Here is a 27,794-nt window from a genome sequence, read left to right on the forward strand (position 1 = left end):
ATGAAGATGTTTAGGCAGTTTTGAAGGACTATAAAAGCAATTAACCTGACCAAAACAGTTTGATGCAGAATTAAAAAGTACAGATTTGGCAATATAATGCGATTTGGGTGATTACAGTGTCTCTCTCTCTCTCCTCCTTGTGTTTTGGAGGATTAGACTACACCTGAGCTTATCAGCCTGCTTGTAAAAATGTGTAAAAATCTTACACATGTTAAGAGCAACTGCTAATAGTATATTGTAGTTTAATATGCATAACAGACATAAATGAAGGTCTAATGGGTCAAGTTATGGTCAATATCCACATGATTAAAATATTTGCAGTATTTGTTCACCTCAGTTTACTGCTTTTGATACTAGATTTGAACGGGAGATTTAATTAAAAAAAAAAAAAAAAAGAACTTTAAACTTAAAGCACAAAGAATATGGGAGTCTGAAAACATTCCCCATCTTTCAAGTATTTTTCACCCTTTTGAGATTTAGATTCAGTTTTCAAAACTACATCCCCATTAAGGTCATTCTAATGTTTTAGATGCTGCATCTGGAAATTAATTCAAAGAAAAATATGTGAACGTGCTGTAATTGATATATTATAAATAGAGGGGGGGGGGGGGGGGGGGAAGATACTGTTTTGTTTTTGTTTTTTATTCAAAACAAAAATATAAACCACACTACACTTTTAAAAAGCCTATTTTCTCATTTGTACATTACATTTTAGTGTTGAACACATTTTAAAAATAACCACATGTGAACAATCAGCACAAAGACAGGGGAACAGTTTGATGATAAAAGGAAAACAGTTTTGATAACTAACGAAGTACTTCAGCTTGCTTTAGGTTCAACAGCATTCAAGATGTAGAAAAAGGATGTGAAGAGTTTAATTAAAAAAAACAAAAAACACACACACAAAAAAAACAAACAAAAAAACAAAACAAACTGCTTTGATGGCTCCATAAGAGCAAAACTCATCCAACAAATTATCCTGAAAAACAATCCCTTGGACAATAAAGGAATGTAGTGATGGTTCACCTTTCTTCCTGGTTGGCAAAACCAGTATTGAAAAAAATAAAATAAAAACAAAACAAAAACCAGACAGCAAGAACACAACAGGAACACTTGGATTAAGCTACACATTAGTTGAGTTCACTGTTAAATACTCCTTAAGTTACGTGTAATTAGATTTGTCAGACAACTGTCTGCTTACAAATTTACAATGAGTGTTTTGGCACAGACTGCGGTTGTATCATTTGTAGTATGATATGTGCTCTGCATTAAATTAACAATTCGAAACAGTACATGGGCTGTTTTCACATGTGGCGATACGAAGAACTGGCAAAAAATAACTGCAAAACAGACCGCTGTTCTGTTTACGTCTACAATAAATCATTCATATAATCCATTACTTTTTCCTCTCTTAGTTTATACATAGACAGAGGAACTTTACCCCATTATAAAGAACATCACACTCGAGGTACCATCAGCACATCCTTCAGAATCAGAAAATTAATTCAAGCTGGTCCAGTCAATAGAAAAAAACAACAACCCCAAAACAAAACAAAAAGTGAACAGAGAAATGTGCACCAGCAGTTTTTCCCCCTCGGGTCTTTCTTTTCGACGCGGGATGCAACAGCAGCATGGGTACCAACGTATCTGCCAACACTAAGCTCCAAAATGTATTCTTTATTTTTTTTTGTAAAGAAGAAAAAAAAAAAAAAAAGTCCACCTGTCCACATGCCATAACACAAATGCACTCTATCCCTCATCGTACCCCAACAGGCTAACTGCACGCCGACCTGCTTTACTTGCTTTGCTTACTTGGATACGATTAACTGCAAGTTGATACACTTAATAGTTCCTCTTGTGTCCTGATGTTGGGAAATGGAAAAATACAGCGACTAAAAATGAAGAAGCACAAAGTAAAATAAGAATGCAGAAAAGTCTTAAATAAAACTAGTCTTGTGGCTCTTTACAGCTTCTTCAGCTGTGCAAATATTAATGGTTAAATATTAATTAAGAACTTCATTCTGAAATAATCCCTACAGATTCTGTAGAGTCTACAAATCTCATTTATGCGCAAAAGGAACTTAAAAAAAAAAAAAGTCCCCTACTTTGTGATACTTGACTGTACAAATGACTAGCAGTTATAAAGCATGAACGGCGGCATTGCACGATGTAGGTTAAAAGAAAAGACAACCTACTGAAGCAACACCAGTGTTGACAGATATGTTAGGTAGCGCCACACTGCCCCAGCTGGAGGATGTTTAGGAGAGACGGTGGTCCTACACACAACTCCGTCTTCAATCAGCGTGAAGTCTTGACTTGCTTTGTGTTCCTACAGGGCATCATTCTTGGGAGAGAAGAGAGCTGCCAGGCCCAGAGGTTCATTGTTCACTATATCCTTATCTGGCTTCGGCTTTTTAAAGAGCGATGGAAGATTCCGGATATGAACCTCCTTCCTGAACTGCTGGCACAGAGCTTTCTGTTGGCAGGGGACAGGTAGAGGAAAGGTTAAACACAGCTATCCCAGACCTGCAGGAAAGAATTTCATTAGACTGTCCGGCCCTGTTGAGCTGCTGAACATTTTTCTGCTGCGGCGAACAGAAGATTTACAACACAGCCAGAATCACTCTGCTGAGTAATGACTTGCACTAAAACGCCAGCGTCTATGGTTACTCCTAATGAGCCATCTACAGTCGGATATACTAGAGAAGCACTGCTCTCTAGTGGGGAAATGTAGCATTACCCCAACAGTTCCTGCAATAAGCTTCCTGAACTGGTCTTTTCTCTTCTTTTCTCCAAACTTCTGGGCACTGGGGTCCATGAGCCTGTGGTCATACTGGTCCAGAGCCTCCAAATTGATGTTTGGGATCTGGGTCATCACTCCTCTCAGCTCCATATAGCGAGGCCGCTAACAGGAACACAGACATTTAAAAAGGATACAATATAAGGAAGCAAAGACAGACATTATTTGTCATGCAAAACTCTCAAATCTTCGCCGATTCCAGCTTTGCAAATTCTTGTTTGTTTTTTTGTAAGTTTACATCTTGAAAAATCTTTCATTCTGATCAAGACTTTTTCACTATAATCTGTCGTTTTATAGGTCAAAGCAGAATATAGACAACAGATTGATTAGTAGTGAAAGTAAAATAAGTCCTCTAAAGGGCAGGGAAAAAAAGAGCAAATATGTAAATATGTCAGATATGTTCAAAATTTGCCTCACCAGGTTTTCATAGATGAGCATTGCCAACTGAGAGAGGGTAGAGCTGCAGACCTCATGCTGCCCATGAACTTGAAGGCCCCTGAGAACGCTGGTAAAGAACCACGTAACAGCTTCAGTAAGAAGATTACCTGCAACAACCTGGAGACAAGAGAAATATAAAGCTATGCAAGACACTTATTCAGCCACCTCCCAGATCAAAGATCGTTAGATTTTAGGGTTGTGTTTGTTAAATTCTGCTTTCATACGGATGCTACCTGACGCCAGTACCAATGTCTTGTGTATTTTGTTTTGTTGACATTTGTTTTTGTTGGTACTCTCCTCTTTTGTTACAGAGAATCAAAGAAGTCTTCATTATACATGAATAACTTGAAGGTACTTTAGCCTTTTGTCACACCATCTTCAAGCACCCAAATGCAAAACTGACAGAAAAACACCAGATTAAAACATGAACGTGAACATTTGGCCTATACTGATGTTAAGCTGATAATTCATCACATCTTTACAAATCCCTTAAATGACATCCATAAATATTGCTATTTAAAATCTTGCAAGGCATTTTTTCGTAACCTCAAAAGGTAAAAATGTAAAAAAAATGTACTGTTGATTCCAACCACCGTTTCCTGTGTAAGCCTATAGCACTTCAGTCCTCTGTGCTATAAACCGCCAATGTTACCCAAAAAATCTTACTTAATAAAATCTCCTTAAATACACTAAGCACAGGCTTATGTTTTGGGTCATATATACACACTGTGATGCTGAAATCAATCCTAAACAAATGCACAACTTATTCTTGCTTACGTAGCATTTCATTATAAAGTACAGTCCTCAGGAACCTGTTGTGCATACTCGAGTCCCACATTTAAAGACATCTGGGTTAAATATAGCCAGACAGCTTGTGCATAAAAGCAACGTGTGTGATGAGAGCATCAAAAAGCTGCTGCCTTGTATTTAGGTTAGATTAAATGTGCTACCTGCCGCAGCAGAGTCCAGCAGACCAGTGAAGCAGTGCGATGACAGTTGGTGGCATCCTTCCAGGAAAGTGAGGTAAAGGACAGGGTCAGCAGGGACATGTAGAGGTTCTGAGAAATGAAAAAGAAGCATTACGTTTTTAATAATGTACAACTGTGCTTTCCTCTGAATGATACGTGATGCGTTTTAGGTCGACCTCGTGCTTCAGGAGACATTTCCCCAGCTCTGTCAGCTCCTCTGTGGGCTGAGCAGGAGACGCTGACTGCACTGAATCCATCATCATATCTTCCTCTGCAAGAGCATGTTTCAACAACAACAACAAATTTTAATTAAAAATAAAGAGATACGCCAGAATAAAAATCATCCAGTTAATTCAAATTCTCCAGTTTAACTCTTACCATCCATTTCCTCCTTATTGGCTGCAGGTTCAGATACCTTTCTGGAAATACAGGTCACAGCTAAAACAAAAAGAGACAATTGTGATGTTTTGACAACTGAACTTCCATCTTTAAAAGCTAATCAGACAGCTAAAAAAAACCCAAAACAAACAAACAAACAAACCCACTACATCGACACAAAACCTTGGATATTCATTGCACAATGCACAGTAACCGCAAAAATCCTTAAACTATTTACCTAAGCTGCTATCAATTCACAAAAACCTTCATGTTCAAAAAAGAAGCTCTCTTTGAATTACACTTCAAAATTACCAGCATTTCTGCACTGATGAGTGATCAAACTAAACCAAACTAAAATACATGTTAAGCAGTCACTCACAATGCAAGCTGAAAAAGAGTGTGCACTCTTAAGTTTAGTGTCTTGATTAGATGCTCAATCATCCAGGTAAGGAAATCCCCAAAACCTGATTCTGTTCATGTGGATGTAGCGTTTTCAGTGGGAGAAACTTTCCTTGATTCAGAGATGGTCTTTCCCTTTTTACTGAAACCTCTACATCCAGATGAACAGATTCAACTCTTGGAGGGGATCTTAAATTTCGTACTTTAAATACCACTTTGGCAGCAACGTCCTCAATCAAATATTATCTGCCAATCAGACTTTGTATGACTTTTGTTTATAAGAAGGTACAATTCTCTGCAAACACTTCCACTTTTAGCTTCTTAATTGGAGCACTTGACTCCAGAGAGCTCAGGGAGAAGTCATTAACGCAGAGTTTCACATCTTTTCTGCAGCCCTTCTGTGACTGGCTCCTTGTTTAATAATGCCATAAAAAGTACAACTGTTTGTTATGTATGTATGTATTGTGCTTTTATACTTCTCATAATCTGGATAAACTCAGACATAATCTTATCACTCACCAAAGACAAATCCTACTGGATAGAAAAATCTACCACAAAATGTAGAATTACAGCTTTGCCTTTGTGGCTGAGATTTGCACTTTTCTGATGTGCTCTGAAACCAACATTAGCTCCAAAAGCTCAACTTTCACAACTTGGCAATAGTGCATTAGAATGAACATGTATGCGAGTGGGAAGTGGTACTAAAGACACTACTTACTGAGAAGTTCCAGCACCTCCCTCGTCAGCAGGCGTACTACTTGCTCTTCCAACATCTCCTGGGTCACTTGGGTTTCCTGACAAACCAACTCCTCCTCCTCATGCTCACCACTGAAAAAAAGAAAGAAAGAAAGAAAAAAAAAAAAAAAACAACACACTTTTCTTATCTGGTGAATTATGAGGAAAAACTAAGCAGTGATTTTTTTTATTTTTTTTTTTCAAACTGCAATTGAGAAATTTCCATTCCAGATAAGAAAAGTCTTCATTATGGTCTATATTTGGGGTATGTGTGTGTTACTTTTGTCTTATGGACTGAAAATTCATTTGATCACAAACACTGTGCCAAAACTTACTTGATAGATGTCCGCTGGTTGATGACCTGCCACCTCATGTTGAGTCTCTGAAGCAGTAATAAGAAACACAGCCATGATATTTAGCACATTTTAGGCTAAAAAGTTTAAAAGAAGAGAACAGTGGGTGTGGAGATCCTGACCTGCAGCATGTAGCCAAACAATGGTCCCAGCAGAGGGCAGAGTAGACTTTCATAGTACTCCTGGGGACAAGACAGCACCAGCTGCCTCAGAAACAGACGTACACTTGTCAAGGAAATGTAAAGTTTACGTAAAGCTTTAGCTCAGTTTTAATTATGTCAGGTCTTGCAGGCCGGTGTGCATCACTGAATTGGAGCATGGAGGAGAAGGGGAAAAGAAGCTGACCAAATCAAATGGAAAAAAAAAAACGCAAATAAGGATATGAATCATTGGGCGAAGTCTGTGATCGGGCACATGGTCGAGGGAGACGAAAGCAGAGCCAGCCATTCCTTCAGCCAACTTGTCGATGTTGTAGAACTCCTGCTGCAGGGACACACCTGCACTTCCCAGGATTTGGTAGCTACATGGATTAAAAACAGCAAAATTGGAGGTAAACTTAATTTAACAACATGTAAGGTATATAAAAAGGCAAGAAAAATTTGGGTTAAAGCTGTCAAAGCCACAGTTCTCACCAGTTATCATATAATGTGCAGAAAAATCCCTGCATGCGCTCTATCGTGGTTTTACACACGGGAGAGTCGTAAATATCCAAAAGATGATGAGAGAGACCTGTAGACGGGATGCACTTAAGTTTGACCAGTCTTTTTTTAAGGTGATTGCCGACTTCTGGTAAAAAGTGTGGACAAAACTCATCTTACCAAGAACCACTTTCTTCTCACTATCCATGATCTCATGAGCTCTGCTGAAGGTCTCACTGAGACGGGCCATGTTCTCAGGCAGGAAAAGACTGTTGTGAGTCCTGCAGTGAGGAATAACAAGAGGGGAAAGTCAATAATCAACATATCAGTACGGTAAAAAGGATAATTAATCATTTTTTACAAATTTCTGTAACATCATGGTACAAGCGCACCTGATTAGTGCTAGTAAATTGGGCATCAAAATCAGAAACTGGGCAGTGCAGGGGTTTCTGTACATGGGAGCTCCAGCAGGAGTGTAGCCCACAACAAAGCCACCAGCCTTGGCCTCCTCCAGGTCTGCAGGCCAGTGTGCCCGCTTCACCACCGCCAATATAGCATACAAACAGAAGCTCAACTAGAGGAGGATTCAATTAAAAAGAAAATACAAAAAAAGGATTAAACAGTTACAAGTTACCTTGTTACAACTAACTACAAGCAATTTTTATCCGTTCTTATAACGCGACTGCCTTTGAAATTTTGTGTCATATCTATCACCAGCATTTTTAGTTTGTCAAATAGTTTTGTTTATCATCAAATAGCTAAAAAAAAAAAAAAAAGTTTTTCCATTTGCCACAGCTGCACTCTGTGTTTATTTCTAATCAGCAAATTTAGCCATGCTGCGTTAGATTAGGTTAAAAGCCTTGCTACACCTAGTTACAGTCACATAGCTGCTACAAAACCTCAGGGCCTACACCCAGATGGTTTTCAGCTTTGTTTATTAATAAAATATAAACTCCAACGACAAGCCAAAAACTGCGTCAGAATTTGAAATATGAGCTTTTGTGGCTGGTGCAAAAAAAATAAATAAAAAAAATTGGTGACATGGCACATTCTGTCTGGAAAGTTTTTCTTTGCTTACGTAATAAACAACTTACACAACGCAAAAAACAAGTTTCGTCAGTGAGCACACGTCCATGTGCAATGCCTTTAAAAGGTCAAATAACGTCTGTTTCCCTTACGACATTTTGTCATTACACAAAAGTGAGACAAGCAAACCTACAGTGATCTCCAATGGCAGTATCCCTCCACATAAATGAGTTCACGCATATACACTTACTCTGCCTCTATTAATGGCTGCTGTATCTGCATCTTCTTTTTGCTCCGTGACCACCTTATCTGCTCCAATAAAGGACAAGAATGTGTCTGGGTTCCACAACACACTGAAAAACAAAGAAGAGAAAACTATCATTTATCGCTATCGTGTTAAATTTGAGGCACACTGAGAGAATTCAAACTCACTGCCTAATCTCATTTGAAGTCCACTCTGCAACCACTGAGGCCATCAGTTCATCTACAAACGCCTTCTGCTTCTCATAGTCTTTGAACTGGTTACTGATGAGAACCAGAGCTTCCATCAGGGCGCATTTCTCCATGTGAGTGAGCGCGACTCCGCTCGAAAACAGTTCCTTCACATGATTGTAAAACATCTCAAAACAAGGCTGTAGAAAGAAAAAAGGGCATCGTTAAAGACACTGACTTACTTCTATACGGGAAAGTGTACGTCAGAAAGACAAATTATCATTAGCTATTAAGCTAACTGGAATAGAATAGTCCATTACCAGCATATACTGTGGGTAATCCCGGCAGATTTTTATGATGGAAGAACAGGCGTGCCTCCTCACATTCTTCACAGCTCGAGTCCAAGGTGCCTGAAGACATCAGGAGGAGAATACATTTGTTTTCCACAGTTGTCATGAAGATGAAGTAAAAATGACTCCGTGAAGGAAACTTACTTTGGGTTCGTGATCAATTTCAAATGTGACGGCCTTAAAGAGCTGCAGGACAAAACAAAACCATTCAAAATCCACATTATTAAAACAAACTCCTCCAAATGAGCTGAAGGTGTGAATACAAGAAACATCCCCACCGAGCAAAAATATGTGACAGGAGGAACTTTCTGATTGATTTGTGACAAACTACATTCACATAGTAAATGTTATTCAGGAACCAGTAACAGCTCAACTTACCTTGATGAGGACCTGTGGCAGGAAGTGTGGTCTGTGTATGGCCAATGGGAAAAGGGCAGAGACGTTGGTGAGCACACAGGACAAAATGAGCGGGTCTTTGGTTTCGTAGTTCAGCACGGCTTGCAGGAGCTCCATGCTCTGATCAATGGGTAACTTCTATAAGGCAGAAGGAGCAAAAGCCTTCATTATTAGTTTGACTACGATTACTTTTACACTGCTATTTCCATTCTGTTACAGAAAACTTGTTCCTTTACCTCCTCATCCACACTTTTAATGATCTGCGAGACCATGCATTCCATGAAGACCGTCATTGCATCCCACTGGACCACTGAAGGGGACAAGAGGGAACACAGGCCCTCTGCAGTCTTAGCTAGAGAGATGCAAAGGGAGAGGCGCCCATTCACGGCAGATTCAGCCATCAATATGGAAATGAAACTTGTGTTTAAGGTTTTGCTAAGGATGCGCTGCACAAAAAAAAAGTTGGCATCAGGGTCAATATCAGCCAATAATATATCAGCCCTTCCCCAATTTTCCCTTAGTGTCCTTAAAAGACTCGAAAGGAAACTGTAAAGCTTATATGTTAGTAGCAATATGAGTTTGCTATTCCCCAAACTGACTGCTCTAGTTTCCCAATTAACTCCAGGCTTAAATTATTGTAATATTATTACGTATTTTACATGATGAATTAACTATCGGCATATGGCCATAAAAATCCCTTCAAGCAGTAAACCAAAACACGTGTGAAAACAGCGATCATTTCCTCTTTGGTATTGTGTCAAAGACTACTTACATGCGTTATCTCCAGTATCTATTGGGCTAGTAATCTGATACTGTAACCATTCTGCTCCTATCCGGAAAGCCTCTAGAGGAACAATGCGGCATGTGCTCCTCAAAACTTCCCCCTGCTGCGCTCGGAAAGCTGCAAAGCACCAAAAGAAACAATGAAAACCATAAAGGTATGCACAAAATAAAAGAGTCAGAACTACTGAAGCAAAACTTGAATCCCCGGTACTTACAATTAAAAAAAGAGTTGAAGTCCTCATCACTGTCAAAGTCCACACGGGAGTACTCGCAGTTTGGGTTATTGTCTCTAGACGGGAACCCAGTCTAAGGAGGGGAAGATGAAAGTTATTAACACTTTGTTTGGCTTTAGGTCACACTGTGAATGATATTGCTGTCACCACGACCTCACCTTAACTAAGTTGGTCATAGAGGCTCTAAGAAATTTGACAGCCATCTTGACAACAGCTGCATCCTTTGAAAGAGCCTCATGTCTGAACAAAGCTCCCCATGTCGCCATGGTTGAGGACTTTAAAAACTGCAGTGAAATAAAGAGAAAAGTCGTTTTCTTTACACGCTGTTCACTCAAATGAAATTTTACTTCAAAAAGGGTCAAATCTTTTTCCTGAGGTATCTCACCTGACTGGAATGCGTAGTGAAGGCTAAAAGGGCTTCCATGTACTTGCTGAGGTTTGCAGGTACTTCAACCTCTACGTCTGAACCCTGGGGAGAAAAGATGAGAAACTGTTACCTATCTTCAATCTTAAAACGAATATCTAAAGTGCTTAAAAATGGCCAAACTTACCACTAATGAGCAAAGCTGACCTCCCAAAGCACACAGGACCTGACAGAGCCTCTTCAGGAAGATGTAACGCCGCTCCACCACCTCCACTGCTCTAGAGGTACACATAGAGGGCTCTGAGTCACGGCTACTTAATGATGATTCTGCGGATTTCTGATATATCGAAAGTCCATCTGCTGTCCTGTAAGACACACAAACCATTAAATTGCAGTAGAAGTGCTAGCATGAAGCCTGCAGAGACGTGGAGAGAAGCAGCTGTACTCACTGGGCTGCAGAAAGAATATACTGGATGGCCACATCATCAAACAGAAGCATGAATGGTTTCCTCTCTTCCAGCTTGCCCTGTGGCAGAATGACAGATTATTAACTGGTAGTAAAAAAACTATAGCTTACCATAATGTAGTATTACTGGTCTGATCTGCAAGACTACTCTAAATCCCCAAAAGAAAGCCTCTAAATTATCAAAAATAGAGTTATTTTAATAGTAAAATTTCTCAAAGTGTATAAGGATTTTTAAAAAGACAGATTAAACAAATATTTCCCATCTTCAACACTTATTTACTCATTGTATTCCCATTTATCCATGGGGAGGATTGTGTCAAACAAACATCCCGCGTGAAATTTCTGCCAAATCCAACATGCGGTTCTATCTGCTGCGAGGACAAAAGCACCTTCGTCATTTTCTGTGCGTTTCCTAATTTTGACTGAGTTATTGCTGAAATTATAACACTATTAATATGATCATTAGAAATTCTACTCAAAGTTCTATTATGGCAGAAATTTTATGACTCTGTCCAATAAAAGAAAAAAAAACAAGTCAGTTATGATGACTGGGATATGAGCTCTATTAACCCTACCTGGAACCTAGAGGAAATGGACTCATGGACTTGTTCAGACTCATACCTTGTTGTCATTGCATGATTCACGTGTCCTGATTAGACTTGTGCATTGCTCATGTAATTATGGTTATAATAGCACAATACATATAAACGTTAAAGCAATTTAACTGCAAAAAACACAATTCTGCAGGACTTATTAGTATATTCAGAGGATCACACTGATGAAAGCTGCTGGGAAAAGAAACTGGAAAAGCTTGTCTGGCAATTCTATCATCTCATAAAAGAAGGTTGCATACAGCAGTGCCTACTTGACAAACCGAGACAAAATCTCTTGAAAGCCATCATGAATACTGTCCCAGCGACTCACCTTGCGGCTCATAGCAATGAGCAGACACTCCGCTGCCTCGAGCTGCAGCTCCGGCTCACTCAGCAGCAGACACAGAATCTCCAGCAGATGACAGTTTCCGGAGGTTATGTACACCAGAGCGACCCAGTCTATGTAGCCTGCGAGTGTATTCAGCGTAGCCACGGCAACTCGACAGTGAGCTCTCATCTGTGTGGATGAAAAATTATAAGGGGGCCAAGTGAAGTAATCAAGTCGATTAACAAAGTTTAGAATATTAAAGCAGGCACACGCTGACGCTTTCTTACCTGCAGTTCATTTCCAGGAGAACCTTTCTAGATGAAAACAAAAAGAAGACCAATATTGTAAAGTCAGTTTACTCTTCAATTTCTACTTTCTTGCAACACAAATGAGGTCAGGACTCCACTAACCAGTTTACGATAGTCCTCCACATTAATTTGAAGAATGCCCATCATGAAAGTGAAGATGCTTTCCATGTTTTGGGTGAGTGTCTGCTGTATGTCTCTGCGTCGCTGGGTAGGCAACGTCTGGAAGGTGATCACATCCTCAGCCAGCCTCAAAAGGATCAGCATGACCAACTCTGTCTGGGCCTCCTGTGAAAGCAAAGAGGATGTTTTTTTTCCTTGATTTGCTTTTATCTAGCTTTAAATGGCTGTAACAGCAGTTTTAAAGAAGTGATTCGTGACAAATCAGCTTGGATTAATCAGAATCAGAATCCTTTATTGATCCCTGGGGGAAATTATTATTATTATTTTTTTTTTTTTTTTTGTTACAGTGCTCCATTTTAAACCAACATTAAGACAAGACAGACAATACGCCAACTAAGAATAGTACAATATATACATACATACATACATACATACATAAGTCACTTATAAATAAATATTTGGAAAAGAAACATGTGTAGCTGTAGCAGCAAACAGTGTGTTAAGTGGATGCGTTGTACAGGGAGATGGCCACAGGCAGGAATGATTTCCTGTGTCGTTCAGTGGTGCTTTTCGGTAATCTCAGTCTCTCACTGAACGAGCTCCTGTGACTGACCAACATGTCATGGAGTGGGTGGGAGGTGTTATCCAACATTGTCTTTATCTTGGACAGCATCCGCCTCTCCGACACCACCTTGAGGGAGTCCAGCTCCATCCCCACAACATTGCTGGCCTTACGGATCAGTTTATTAAGTCTGTTGGCATCTGCGACCCTCAGCCTGCTCCCCCAGCATGCAACAGCATAGAAGATCGCACTGGCCACAACAGACTCATAGAAAATCCTCAGCATTTTCTGGCAGATGTTGAAGGACCTCAGTCGCCTCAAAAAATAGAGACGACTCTGGCCCTTCCTGTAAAGTGCTGTGGTGTTTTTAGCCCAGTCCAGTTTATTGTCAATGTGTACTCCAAGGTATTTATAGTCCTCCACAATGTCAACACTGACCCCCTGGATTGAAACAGGGGTCAAGTGTTTCCTGGTCTTCCTGAAGTCCACGATTATCAAGAATGTGTCTGAATGCTCACTTTTCCATAAAAGATGCAATGATAGTTTTATCAAGTCAGACCTAATAACATTTAAGCATCCATGAAAAACATGGTACAAGTTTGACTGCTTGTCATTACATTAAAGGATAAGCACGCACAAGGTAACAAATGCTTACATCTCTCTAGCATTTTAAGTTGTTCACCCCACTGAAAGAAATTATGTTTTAAAGAACGCCCCCATAAATGTGGGGACTGACAGATCTCAGGAAGCCTCAAAGCCATTTGCCGTTTCAGCATGAAAGAGTTGTATACATTTATCAAGCAGCGTATGGTGTTTATATGTGCTCAAGCTTTTTGGAGCACTTTTAATACTTTTTAAAAAAAATATCTGGAAAATATACAGTCTTCAATGTGCTACAGACAAAGTCTGAGTGACATATAGTATTTTATTCATCTGTTACTTAGCACTAATAATGAGGAATCTGTTTCCTTCTACTGCAGCTGTAAGGTTTATAAATGCATTTTGCTAACCAAGTTTCTTAACCTCAGCGTATAAATAAGCACTCTGCCCCCTTGTTCAAATATGAGTTTTTGGAGCTGGCTCCAAAAAGGCAGTATCCAAATAAATGAATGTTGATGTTTTTAAAATGGTATTTTATCTTACTTTATTTTATCTAAGGTGTTAGAAAGAATCTTGTTTGATAGAGTTAGTGTGTTCATCTCTTCTCTGGATAATCAGTTTGGCTTCAAACCAAAGCACGGCACTGACATGTGCATATATGCACTCAAGGAAATAGTCAGTTTGTATAGGGCTAAAAATTCATCTGTCCTCATGTGTTTCATTGATGCCTCTAAGGCTTTTGATCGAGTGAACCACAGAAAACTTTTTGATAAAATGAAGAGACGGGGAGTTCCTCAGTACATCGTGAGGATTCTCTCTTACTGGTACGCTCATCAGAACATGCAGGTTAAATGGGGAAGCAGTATTTCTGCCCCCTTTGGTGTCAGCAATGGTGTTAGACAGGGTGGGATTTTGTCTCCAATTTTATTTAATTTGTATGTTGATGATTTGTCCATACAACTGAGAGCCTGTAACACTGGGTGTATATTAGGTAAAACATTGATAAATCATCTTATGTATGCAGATGACCTGGTTGTTTTTAGTCCAAGCAGTGATGGGTTACAGGATCTTCTTAATGTCTGTACTGAATATGGTGTGCAATATGACATTGAGTACAATGCTGCTAAAAGTGCTGTTTTGATATGTAGAACCAAGCAGGATAAACAGCTAAATTTCCCTTTGTTTAAACTGGCACAAAAAACTCTTGAAGTTCATAAAAAGGTGAAATACCTCGGTCACTTTATTACTGGGCAAATGAATGATGATGATGACATATACAGACAGCGATGTAAGCTCTATGTGCAGGCAAATACTATTGCACACAAATTCAGCTTTTGTTCACTTCCAGTTAAAGTGGCTTTGTTTAAAGCGTATTGCACACCGCTATATACTGCCCCCTTGTGGTCATCCTACAAACAATGTAGCATGCAGAAGCTGCATGTTGCATATAATGATGCGATGAGAATCCTTTGCAGGATACCTAGAAGTGGTAGTGCCAGCCAGATGTTTGTAGCTGTGGGTGTTTGGACTTTTAAAGCACTTTTAAGAAAGCTAATGTTCAATTTTAGAGAACGACTGGATGGTTCGAATAACAGTATAATTGTAGCACTTACAGATCCAACAGTGAGTGGTTCCCGTTACTCATCCAGTCTGAGAAAGCACTGGTTAAAGTGTTTGTGTATTTATTGATTTATTTTAAGTAATTGTGTTTTATGTATATTATGGTTTTATATTTTTACAAATGCTTTAGATACTTATTTATATACATATATATATTTAATGGTTTATACCTTGTGTTGGGGGGGGGTGTTATGTGTGTGTTTTTTGTCTTGTTTTTATAGACATGAAGTCTGCCAATAAAGATTGAATTGAATTGAATTGAAATGACAGTGTGTACTCCACTTCATTTAGGTGCGCTGACACACAACACTGCATTAAAGCAACTGCTTAATCAGTCTACCACATTCCCATAGCTACACATAGGATGTAACTGATTTTCTAAATATACAGCAACCAACTAAAAAAAACTTTTCTTAAGAATTGTATATCCTTTAATATACTATCACACTTAGATATTATTGTAATATTGCACAAGTACTTTGTTCATCCCTTCAGAGTGGGTATGTATTAATGATAAAAGTAAAACCAAGCTTGATCTGAATGTCTGAAAAGGTCTACAGTTTAGTGATAAAACAAGGAAGCGGAAAGAGGGTTGTTAGGTTCGTATTTGGAAGGTGACGTTATCCCAGTGCCCAAGTTTACATGATGAGGCAATGGGGAAATGAATGAGTAATCCACAACTGGCCCTTATTTGCATGCAAGTTATTCCATTCTCATATTGAATCCATGTTGGCTGAGGAAACAAGTGAGATGAGGAAAAATTGAGCTTCCTGCACCACACAGGTTACTTACTCCTTGGCTAGTGAGAGTCTCCATCTCTTTCAGCATATCTGGCCAATGCTGAGGCCATTCTCTTTTTATCATTTCCACAACTATTCGTGACAGGGCATCTTTGATGTGGCTCTCCTCGTCCAAGATCGAATGAGTACCCTGAAAAGAGACAATAGAAGGCATCAGAGCAGTACAACTGTGAACTGTGAAGTGAAGCGTCTTTCACAAATCACACTTACATTTGATAACAGCTGCATGGCGCACTCCTTCAGGTGGACTTTCTCCTGTTGCTGCATGTCGTTCCATCTGAATCTGCAGGGAGACATTAGCTTTCTGTCAAACATGGATCCCTTATCATGCTTTTTCCCTATTACATTTACCTTAGTCACCTTCAACTTACTTGATGATATGCTCCAGGATTTGCAAACCAAAGTGTCTCACTACTGCTGGCTGGGCTTTGTCAGCTAATTGTAAGCCACATGGGACACACAAGGAGCTCGTCTCTTTAAACTCTTCACAAAACTGAAGAGAAGAAAAAAGAAACCGCGTAATTTTAAAGATTAGGAAATGTTATAAGACTTTAAATGAACAGTTTTGTGAACCCACCACTACCATACACGTGTAATATGTCAGATAGCAACAGCTAATTCACAAACATTCATATAAATACTTGGATAGCAGAATGCTAATCTAGCAGCTAGGGTTAGAGTTATTCTTGGGGGCAGAATTACTCGGAATTGGTTAACTAGCCTCATTAAATCGAGCTCTGTCTTTTCACCATGTGGTTAATGGCATGAATATGAGTCCACAGTGGCTCTGGTGTTGAGGTGATAATTGTGGCATGCCGGCTAGCTCGTAAAGCATATGGCTATCATCATTGCAGGTTAAACCAACATACATGAACCGTATAAACAGCGCTGTTACTAGGAAACTACGTATAATAGCCCAATTTATCTAGCTAAGCCAGTACATTATTCTCCTTTCACAAATGAATGACAAGCTCAGCAAACTTAGCGGCTAGCTAGCAAGCGTTAACGAAGCTACCTTTAGGGCCTCCAGTCGGTAAATTTGACTTGTTTCTGCGTCCATAATCACATTCACAGCTTTCACAAGCTGATCACACATGGCGGCCACCTGGTCAGCCATGACTTCAAGTAGCGTCTAACACACTGTTGAGGCGAAAGCAACTCCCTTATGCAAAGCACCTGCAGTACAGTGAGACGAGCGATACACTCAGTGAGGTACCAACGTGTACAGAATGTGCTGCCGTTGCTTCTCCTGCCGCTACTCGCGCGTTTGAACACTTTGCTCGCCGTTGAGTGGGAATTCTGGGAGTTGTAGTCTAAGATTTTTTTTTTAAAGATCGTCTATATAAATCTAAGCCATCACCTCTGAAACTATTATATTCATTAGCTACTTGAATTAAAAAAATGTAAAAATGAAGCAAACAGTATGGTTTACTTACAAAACTAAAAAATAAATAAATAAATAAATCAAAGTACAGGAAATGTCTTCATCTCGCATTAGAAGTCATTACATATATGTTTAATGAGACCAGGATGTCTAAGATAACATAAAAGACCTTCTATTAGTCCCACAGTTGGGAAATTCGCATGATGACAGCAGCAAAATCAAAAGAGCAGGAATACAACAAATAGATTCCGTAATAAACAGTAATTAATTAATTACAAAAAATAATCTTTAACTATAATTCTACATAAAAGTACAGGAACATTTTACACGTGTTTGGAAGTATGGCGATATATAGGAAAGAAGGGAGTGGGCTTTTTAACCAGAAAACACAATCCTGGAAAGTGTGAGGATTCCCGAGGAGTGGGGAAAAAGTTTACTAATACTGAGTTTCAAGTTAAAGGGTGATGTGCAGAGCTGTAGCCGTAGACGGATAAGGTTGATGAGCTATAACACGAAGTTATAGGAAAGAGTTGTTGAAGCTAGGGGATGGGGATGGGATTACATCAGAAATGTAGGAAGTCCCAGTGGTAATGAACAGGATGACAGATGAGGTCAGGCAGGAGTCTCTGTAGCCTATAATGTTTGCAGACGACACTGTAATCTGAAGTGAGAGTATAAGAAGAGAAGAAAGAACTCTTCTGATTCATGATATACAGTGAGGCCATATGGGGTTTAGATGAAGCCAGGTAGAAATTTTTATTTCAGTATAAATCCTGATTACAGCTCTTATCTGAAGCAAGTTACATTTTCCCAAGTTACATTAGGTGTTGCTTGTTTATATGCTCTAATTCAGCTAACTGGTCATATTAACTTTAATAATTATTCTTTTTTCATTCGTTAAGTTGCCATCTTTAATAATTAATGCTTTTACTGAACCAAACAGTTTCGCAGCTCTTTCACCTTCACCTTTCAGTTTGTGATTACTGGCGGAGTGATACATCTTAAGTATGTCCTGGCGAGGAATCATTCCTACCTCTGCTCTTTTAAGTTTAATCTGCTGCTGAGAAACTGCTGAACACACTGAATGTTTGGTTTTGTTTTTTTTTGGTTTTTTTGCACATGGTTTCAATATTAAGCGTGCGATTCTGATATTAAGACAGAAGTCAAGGCACAAAGTATACAAGTCTAGCCGGTGGGGGTGTTTTATGCTCCGGCAGGGGCGGAGCTTGAATTCCAAAGTGGAATGAGTTTCCTCTCGCTACGTCACTCTGGGATAGGCTGCCTGCGGGCGACCGAGCTACGCTGTCATTCTACTGGGTTTCGAGACGATTACCTACGTATTTTCTTGGTGAGTAAAACCTTAAAAAAAATTATTATTAAGTATTTCCATTTAAACGCGTGTGTGTATTCCCACTCACAAACCTTGTTTTTTTTTTTGTTATTTACGTCGATCCTCGCGCTCGCTTTTGCGAGCATTACAAAGTTTTAAAGCGATGCTCGCGCAACCACAACGGAAACTTTTGCCGTGAAGGCCTCGTTATCTGGTGCAACAGGTCTACGACACGAGATGCAGTTAACTTTAGTGCTATTTGTTTTTGTATTCTTTTTATTTTTTGTCGAATTTTAGAGCGTAACCATGTTTTGTTGTGTTGTCCTTTTTTAACGCAGGACTGGATCCCCCCCTCCCTAAGAAGGAGAAAGTAGCCTTGCCTGTCGCGGCTTTAGGCTCTGGGATTACAGCGATCGCCAGTCCCAACAGCCTTCGTCGAAACTGCCAGCGGGGATTCATGCTGTGTGCGTTAGCTAAATGCGGTACGAAGCTAAAATGATGCCGGTGAGTTTTATTTTATTTTCATGGCTACAAGTTTTAACCTTGTCCCATTGCGCAATCCCCCAGTTTTCGATATTGTATCACGCTGCGGCGCTATCATTGTGAATTACCTGGGCATTTAAATTGAGGTGGTAAATTGATGCGGTTGCTACTTTGTGTCATTACTATGTCGACACAGCCGTCTGTTGTGAAGTTTATTGGCTACCATAGATGCTTGTGTTTGCGTTAGTGTGTTTCCCCCATGTGATTTTACACTCATACAAGACTTAGTCACCTATAAACCAGTCGTAATCTCAAGTATTGTCGGTATATAGGCAGGATTCACCTGTCAGTTCTTGGCTGGCACTGGACCTATCCTCAGCTCTGGACTCCTGCCATGTCAGCCCCATCATCTTCAACATCATCAGAGGTTCATTGCTTTTGCTGCAGTGCAAGGCTCTCTCTCTTTCTCAGAACTATCTTAGATGTGTGGATAGGGCAGCACACAGCAGTCTGCCTGCGTGTGTGCAGTGTAGAGAAACAACCTTCCTAACAAATAGAAATGGTGATTAATGAGTAACCCCCCCCAAACTAGTAAACATTTAACCCTGGCATATTTTCTAATTACCCAAATGTTTCATGGAAAATGGAGCTGCAACTAAGAAACAGTTTCCCAATCAGTCTGTGGATATTTGTTTTGATTCTTGCAAGCTGAAATGATTATAGACTTTTTCAATATTTTTTTCATAGCAAAATACAATACAGACTTTATAAACCAAAATAAGAAAACAATTAACCGTACTTCTCAAACCTTGCCCACTCTACCCCTGTAATACCAAATCAAGGATATGAACAGAGTTAGAGGTCACTGACATATTTTCTCAGTAAGGTATAAAAATAAATGGTAATTTTGTGACATACATGAAGTAAACTAATAACATTACAGTTAGGTGTTAGTAACAACAGTTGCCATGCTTTCAGCAAAGGATTTAAATGATTTCCAGGTAGCATAGGAAGTTATTTAATCTTTTATCAAAATAGTTTAGTTTTCTTTGTGTTATTTTATGAACAGACTGTTTTAGCACTGTCTACCACAATTTTCTTTAAAATTTACCATGTTTCATTAAAAATAAATTCTACTTTATTCATTCCCAATTTTGGGAGAAGAAAACTTGAGGTGGTAAGTTGATGCAAAATTGTTTAAGTAAAGTAGGATAACTGTAAAGTAACTACCATATGGCAAAACAAAACACCTCAGGGAAAAGGGATGATATAAAATAATATTAATAATAACTTTCAAAAAGTAGCTAAACCTGTTATTTCTATATTTTTTCCTTTAGTTTATGTCTTTAATTCTGATTTGAATAATTCAGATAACTATGATACATGGTCATATTTTCATTTTGTCTTATTGTGAACAGCTGATGACAGCTGTTCACAATATGTGTAGGATCTACTACTGTGGCCCTTCTCTCCTCAAACCTGTGCTACCTGTGTTCTTTCATTGAATTAATCATCTTAGCAGTGGAGAGAGTCGTGTTCGGACGACTCTTGTCTGGCGCATGACCTCGGTCTGCTACTGGCACATACTTGTTTGTTATTGCCAAGCTCGTTCCTAGTGGATACTGATATAAACTGTCACCCTTACATAACAGAGCTGTTTCTTTATTGGCCCTTAATAATTACCCCGTTTGCTCCATCTCTGTCACCTGAGGATATCTTTCTATGTCCTTTTGCTGTAAATAGGATACGGCTCCTGCTGCTCGCTGATAAACACAAACTGGTCTTTATGTAGATGTGTCTGATGTGAGGTATTGTTTTATAAATTACACCAATAGCCCATGACCCTGCTCGTGCAGGCTAGGGGCTTGTGGGGTAGTGAGAATGGAGTGTCGTAATTGCTTGCTGGGATGGTAAATAGGGGGTCACTGTTTCCTGAGCACAATGGGCTGCAGGGACTCTTTAGCAGTGTGCTGTGGTGGGTACATTGTGTGTGTTTGCCTGTGCTGTGCCAATACCCTGATAAGTGATGTTCACCATTAATTAAACCGTGGCATGGAATAACTCATTTACTCCTGATTTACTTTATCTCTCCTGAAACCAGCCTTTGTTCTGCACACATGAATTAATGTCACATTTAGGCTTGAATTCTCTGCTGGTTTATTAGCCCATATTTTCTCTTTGTCCACTTTTTGACAAGATTAATTATACTCTATTGACAACATAAAATAACAGAAACCAAGCTGGAAGAATACATTTTGTTTGTTTTGTTGTGGGTTTTTTGTGGGTTTTTTGTGTTTTGTGTTTTCGCTTCACATACCAAACACTTCCTCATTCCTCTCCCATGATGCATGTTGCTTCGGTGTGTAGATTTTCAAACAGATACAATTTTGTGCACCTGGCTTACATTATTTAGTTTTTCATTCTTTCACTGCTCACATTTGTACCGTGTCTTGGTTCCACATCATCAAATCTCAGTGTGCCTAGACTTTATGGTGGTGCTTTGATGGTGGAAAAGTGAGCTAATGCTGTGGGAAGCCTGATTTTGCTGTATGTGTCAACAGAAACCTGAGCAGGCTTTCTCTTTGAGTGCCACAGGCTTTGTGTTTACTCTGTGGGAGAGTTGTGTTGGTTACATAAGCAGATAGTCACATGTGATAGACAAGGATGTTCATGTTTTGACTTTATCCTTAAGAAGAAGATTGATAGGAAGACCTTTGTTAGCTGAGAACAGTTGTGTAAAAACACAGTAGGCCTGTAATATTTTGTTTTTTCATCAAAGGAGTGCACAAAATAATTTCTAAGGTGAAGAGGAAGTTCTTGTGAATGGTTGAATGCTCTGGTGACCATGTTGTTTACAACCACAGGTCTTATAGAGAAGCTGAATAATCTTCTTGAATGCATACTGTTAGATTGTGCTGTGCACCAGTGCCTCAACAACAACTCTACATTCACCTGGTTTCTGAGAGGAATCACCTGAGCTGGTGTCAGATTACAGTAATTGAATACAAAGTCGCTCACTGGGAATGATCCATTTGAAAAGGATAAATGTACATTAAAGTGGTGCAAAATTTCAGTAGAACTCACTTTCACATTAGACAGTTCTCTAACTAATGTTGAGCTGCTGAATGAACAGGGAGGTCCTGTGGGGTATAGGTAACGTCAGGAAGCAAAATGTCCTTTTGTATAAATCGTTAATATAGCTGACCCCTATCTCAATGATAAGGGAAATGAATAAACAGGATGCAGTTCTTTTTTTGACACAGGATGTTTTTTGTTTGATGGCAAACATTCATTTTGCTTTATCACCAGTACGGTACATAGATTTATTGATAATGGTAGTTATGACATGTGTGAAGGAACAAAAGATTTAAACTAGAAGTTTTGGTCAGTTTTCACATTGCATTTACTTAACACGGGAAGAGACTAGCAGCGAAGCTAAGACTGTAGATAATCAGTGACATTCAGTAACTTCAAGGAGCAATGGGTGGAGAAAAAAAAATGGTGACAACCCAGATTGGGTGGATCCAGCTTTAAGGGCAGTCTACACAGGAAGCTATTTGTCATGCAATTGTCCCTGACGGTTGGTTGCTATGTAGATACCCCCTATATAATGTATTTACCACCCCATCATATATCAATCACTGGTATTCTTTGCTCTCAAAATTGAACAAAAGTTTAGCTCGGGAATCATCCACTGGCTTTTTGGTCTATCACTGCTTGAAGTTGATGAATACAAGAGATGCTCTTTGGTCTCTAGTTGCCAAATTCCTGCTAGTCATCTACTTTGTTAAAGTAGTCAAGTGTTGACCAGAGAACGTACAACAACTTCAAGTGTTGATGGGCAAAATAGCTGATGACACAAAGCTCTCCGTTATTTCCGTTGCTGCAGGGACTTTTTGGTGGAAACAAATTGTATAATTTAGTCCTGAAAAGTTCCTCTAGTAGCAAAGGTCTTCTGTACTGGTAAGACTACAGTCATTCACTCTGCTGCTTCACCAAGGTTTCATTTTTACATATGACTGATTAAAGGTCACAAAGGCATCATTCACTGCTACATTTTGAATCGCATTTGTTTTTTGCATAAAATAAGAGTTAATAAAGGGTAAGTTTTCTTGCAGTTAAATCCCACACAGTGGGCATTTTTATTCAGTTTTTGTTGCACTCTTCATATTTTAAGTATCTGTATTTTCTATAATAACTTTCAGGCTGTGACTAGTTCTCGGAACATCTTCATCCAAGAGTCATGAGGCATTGGAAAAGGGGGAAAAAAAGGATGCATCCTTTCCTTTCTGCTTAATTTTGACTCCCATTTCCCTTATCTCCCAGATAAGCCGAAAGTAGGAACTCTCTCATCACGTAGACCAAAAATAGAAGAGCATTGCAAGACCGCAGATTATGAAGTGATAGGCTAAGTACTGCAGTGCAGACATAGAGAAGAGGCTTTTGTGATGGAAGCTTTCTGCAGCTTCATGTACTGTAAAAGCTGCTCCCCCCCGAATGTTGCAGCTGAATAAGACTACTGTGCTTTTTGCTGTTTGTTACCCCTGACCTTTTCTCCCGTGCCACCTCATCCCTCTAATGCAACACAGAAAATGAGGGAGAGGGAACACGAGATGAAGAGATATAATGCATAGAGCTGTTTCAGTTTCATAGAGTTTTATGCTGCCTCGCCTTTTTGAAGAACTGCTAATCTGGAACTGTGTCAGGCAGAGAGAACTAAGGCACGCACACACAGGAAGATGCTGCTGCAGTGTCTTACAAACCTTTGCTAATTAGATTCAGAGGTGACTCCGTCAACAAGACTTAGTTGACTCATTCGCTTACTACAGCAATATCTGTAATTGAAAGTGTGTGTGGACAGAAGGTCCAGCACCCCTTAGGTGAAGTGCCCTCGGGCATACTTGAAGATATGGCTTCTGTTATCCTCTGCTGCTATCATACTATCCACTTTCCCAGCCACTCCATTTCCCCTAAGGCATTGTGTTACATGTTCCATATGTTTATAAGGAACTGGTATTGCGTCTTAATATATTTTTTTAACCTGTCGGGCAGTGTATCTTATTTATTTACTGATTTCATCCATATGAAATCAAGTCTTATACATGATTTTTTTTCATAACAAATCTTGATAACAAATCTGATGTACTAAAGTATGACGCAGCTGTTCAGCTCTGTGTACAACTGGAAAGGGATGTGCTAACAGTTCTCTGAGAGAAATGTTAGATTAGATTAGATTAGATTAGATAGAACTTTATTAATCCCTCGGGTGGGTTCCTCTGGGAAATTCGATTTCCAAAAAAGCACAGCACCGACAGAAGTTACAGAGTTATACACACACACACATATATATAAATACAGAGACAATATAAATAAAATATACGAAGGGGATAAATAGAATAAATAGGAATAAAAATAAAAATACAAGTGAATTGCACATTTCAAGTATTGAGTCTATTGCACCGTTGACTATTTACAAAAGTATTGCACAAAAGGTATTGTACAGTGAGGTGAAGAGGCACTACAGCTTAGTTGTTCCCCCCTCCTTTGTCCTCCTGTTTCCCCTCCCTCTCCCCTCCAGAGAGGAGTTAAACAGTCTGATGGCGTGTGGGACAAAGGAGTTTTTAAGTCTGTTAGTTCTTGTCTTTGGGAGAAGCAACCTATCACTGAACAGACTCTTCTGGTTGTTAATGGCCGTGTGCAGAGGATGCCTGGCATTGTCCATAATGTCCATCAGTTTCTTTAATGTCCTTTTCTCTGCCACTGTCACCAGAGTGTCCAGCTTCATGCCGACCACAGAGCTAGCCCTCCTGATCAGTTTCTCCAGCCTGGATGAGTCCTTAGCACATATACTACTGTCAACTGTTCCTCCAACACTGAGGGCCAACCAATCCTGATGTTTTTCTAACTCTGTTCCAGCCGTCAGATTGGTTCAGCACAGCACTATTGTCATTGCCATTGGCCTTTCGTGCCAAAACGTGGATGGAATGAATTCTATTGACTTTATATTGACCGCGTCTCGTTTTTCTATCAAGGAAAATTTACTTTGTGAAAACTGTCTTTATCTTTTTTCACCTAGCCCTATCCGAAGGCTAACTATGTCCAGTGTTTCTGTTGGTTTTTAGTTGTGCTGATGTAAACAAAATATTGATTTTTGAAAAGTAAACAATCTGGAAGTGGAGACGCTATGCACGTTTTCATCCATCCATTTTCTTCCTCCATTGCACGAGAGATGGGGGTTACACCCCAGACAGGTCGCTTGTCTGCAGGGCTAACAGAGAGAAGAAACATTCTTGACTCTACTAGAGTATCTTTATATGAGGAGCAATTCAGAATAATGGCTTCATTTTTTATACTGGGCCCTTCTGCAGCTTCTGTCTGAAACTTTTTTTTTTCTCTGATTGGCTCCTCCTCTCAAACAGAACGCTTGACCAGCAGGTGGGTAGGGCTGCTGTTTAAGGAAATGCTGTGTGTCCAAGATGACCATATTAGGGATATCCAATTTCAGTGACACCCTGTAGAACCAAGCAGTAACAAAACTGACCTAGTTGAAACAGAAACAGCTTTTGACTCTGGGATTACTTATTTAAACAATGACCTTCTTGTATACTTGCTATGTTTAATTTGGATTTCTATAAGTGTGACAGTTAAAATACACGAGCAAGGAAAGTATTAATAGGTCCTTTTAATACTTCACCCATTAATAGTCATCAGGGGATGGGTGTGGGAATTTAACTTTGGTTATATGCTACTCTTTGCATTGACAGTACATGAGATACTGCGTTTTCTGTACTTGTCTATTGGAAGCTAATTATATAATGAATTCTCTGTGACAGGACTGACTTTTATTTGGTAGTAATTGTTATATTGCAGAGTCATTGAATTATAGTACAATCTCGTGTGTTATTCCCGGAAATTGGAAACTGCAGCGGCATGCAGTTTTGATCACTCTTAACTCAATATGTGAACAACTGCATCTGGACAATTACCTTAAGAGACTCTTGCAGGAGGATTGACCCTCAGATGGAGAGAGTGGATTTTCAAGGTGGGACATGAAGAATGATATGCTTTTAGGAGTCAAATTATCTAAGGAGTATTTTTCTAACTTCATTTTCCTTTGACCCGTCCTAACCTAACACATTGAACATCAAGAGACAAAATGCCTGTAAACTGTTCTCTCTGTTGCATGAACCTTATCTTAACAATCAGTGGGAGTGCCACAATCTCTCTCTCTCTCTCTCTCACACACACACACACACACACACACACACACACACACACACACACACACACACACACACACACACACACACAGAACATTCCTTTGTGCAATTGGCTACAGGTAGAGTGCTGATATTTAAACTCAAGTCATCTCACAGTGCCCTGTCTGAACTGGAGAGGCTTGAAAAGCTTGTTCAGGTCTGCAGCCGGTGGCATCTGCTTTAAGGATCCAAATCACGCTGCAAAAGGCAAAGAAAATCAGCATTTATTTTTTAAACTTCATAGTTTGTCTGTTCAGTACACAGAATTTGACAGAATTGTCCTCCACCGCCCTAAAGGGACTGGAGCTCATTTAACTTGGATATAGGAGAATCGCAGACAAAGAAGCCACTTTCAGTGAAATAACCCAGGATAGCATATCTTTGATAGTTTTTTCCCCTCTGTCTTTCTGAACCTTTTAGCTCAAGTATTGCCAGCTGCAGTCACTCTCCTACTCTTAGATGTCTTCCTCTTGCAGTGTCTTTTGTCTGAGGTTTTGATGTTACAGCCTTTCATGTCAGAGAGAGACACAGTCTTGTCAGTGTTATTGCATCTTGAACAAAGGATCCTACGCCGACTCTTAAAATTGTGGCAGTTTATTATTATTTTTTAATTTTTTTTTTTTTTTTTTTTGGAGAATACATGGTCAGACTGTTTTGCACCTATTCACTGCAGGCCACTGTTCAACCTCCAAGAAAAAAACATGATCCTATAATATAGTAAGACATAATGGCCATAGCCTAGCTGCAAGCTAGCATGTTTCAGCTTATTATTGTCCCCTGAGCCAGCAGGCTGTTAAAAGGCTATATTTTTATACAGCGGATTAGCGTAATCCCTGCGATAAAATGACCTAACCATATAGCTGCCCCGCTTTGAGGGTATCTACAGTGTAGACAGCAGTATTATGGCCATATTTCTTTGCATTGGCTATAATTGTCCGTTTGCTATTCTGAGCTGCCACATCACCCTCAAAACCCTGGGAGACAGGTTTGACTTAGCTGATGCTATGATGGAAATGGAAATCTTTTGCTATAATAGTGAGCCACAGCAGCCGAGGCAGCTTGTCCCTTCTCCTTCCCCAGGGCTCTCTAAAATAAAATAGGAAGGGAAGTGCAATTCAGCAATTGCTTCTGTCATCCTCTCCATACCTAATAGAAAGCAAGTGGAGCATATTTCTGTCAAACATTGTCACATAAAATCATGATATTGCCAGCTCCCTTCGAACTATATAAAGCTACACAAAGCAGTATTTTCTGGTAGGCTGTTGAGCTACTGTTTGTCTATTTTGCATTGTACCTATCGGGCTGTTACTGAGCTACCTAATTTTACTTGCTGCTGTATCAATGAATATTTAATGAACACTCAATTTGTTTGGCTGAGTCAAACACCTACTTATGGTAATCTTGCCTGTCTGAGTAGGTACGTTTCTTAAAACTTGAAGAGGGTCTGCGGTGTAGTTGCTTATTGTTGAGTAGACCATAAATTATAAAGATGAAAACACTTTTCTGATATTTACTGCAGCACATAAAATAAATTCCTGTAATTTACCTTGCATGCACTGCTTTGTTTGTAATGAAAAGTCTACAAGACCTATCATTTTGAGACCTTAAAAGGTTTGCAAGGATCAAAGACAAAAAACGAATTAAAGGG

The 27,794-nt window shown here is 39.4% G+C and overlaps 2 protein-coding genes and 1 long non-coding RNA gene across 4 annotated transcripts in view; 2 read left to right on the forward strand and 1 right to left on the reverse strand.

Annotated features, from left to right (window-relative positions):
• Nucleotides 1-623: 623 nt before the first annotated feature.
• On the reverse strand, nt 624-16,949 carry xpo5 (exportin 5). Its single transcript, XM_004551714.4, has 32 exons — nt 16,706-16,949; nt 16,062-16,183; nt 15,901-15,973; nt 15,683-15,820; nt 12,091-12,273; nt 11,968-11,994; nt 11,684-11,869; nt 10,743-10,819; nt 10,481-10,658; nt 10,315-10,398; nt 10,088-10,213; nt 9,912-10,002; nt 9,686-9,814; nt 9,150-9,265; nt 8,896-9,051; nt 8,662-8,703; nt 8,488-8,577; nt 8,168-8,367; nt 7,986-8,088; nt 7,102-7,283; nt 6,890-6,990; nt 6,704-6,800; nt 6,455-6,591; nt 6,194-6,291; nt 6,054-6,100; nt 5,702-5,811; nt 4,585-4,644; nt 4,383-4,477; nt 4,189-4,296; nt 3,218-3,355; nt 2,741-2,905; nt 624-2,476 (listed from the first exon to the last, which is right to left on the reverse strand). The coding sequence occupies exons 1-32, from the start codon at nt 16,805-16,807 to the stop codon at nt 2,330-2,332; spliced, it is 3,708 nt and encodes a 1,235-aa protein (XP_004551771.1). The 5' UTR covers nt 16,808-16,949; the 3' UTR covers nt 624-2,329.
• A 1,336-nt stretch (nt 16,950-18,285) lies between these two features.
• LOC101475253 (apoptosis-stimulating of p53 protein 2) overlaps nt 18,286-27,794 on the forward strand; it is a 28,161-nt gene continuing 18,652 nt past the window's right edge. For both annotated transcript variants that reach the window (XM_004551715.2, XM_004551716.2), the window contains exons 1-2: nt 18,286-18,422; nt 18,743-18,908. In XM_004551715.2, coding sequence (XP_004551772.1) covers nt 18,882-18,908 — 27 coding nt within the window. In that variant the 5' untranslated portion in view covers nt 18,286-18,422; nt 18,743-18,881. The remainder of the gene's footprint in view (nt 18,423-18,742; nt 18,909-27,794) is intronic.
• On the forward strand, nt 21,121-24,321 carry LOC143421790 (uncharacterized). The gene is made up of 2 exons (XR_013101368.1): nt 21,121-21,689; nt 23,594-24,321. It is a non-coding gene; the product is annotated as an uncharacterized LOC143421790 (long non-coding RNA).

Source organism: Maylandia zebra, linkage group LG13, assembly GCF_041146795.1.
Source record: "Maylandia zebra isolate NMK-2024a linkage group LG13, Mzebra_GT3a, whole genome shotgun sequence".
Classification (NCBI taxonomy): Eukaryota; Metazoa; Chordata; class Actinopteri; order Cichliformes; family Cichlidae; genus Maylandia; species Maylandia zebra.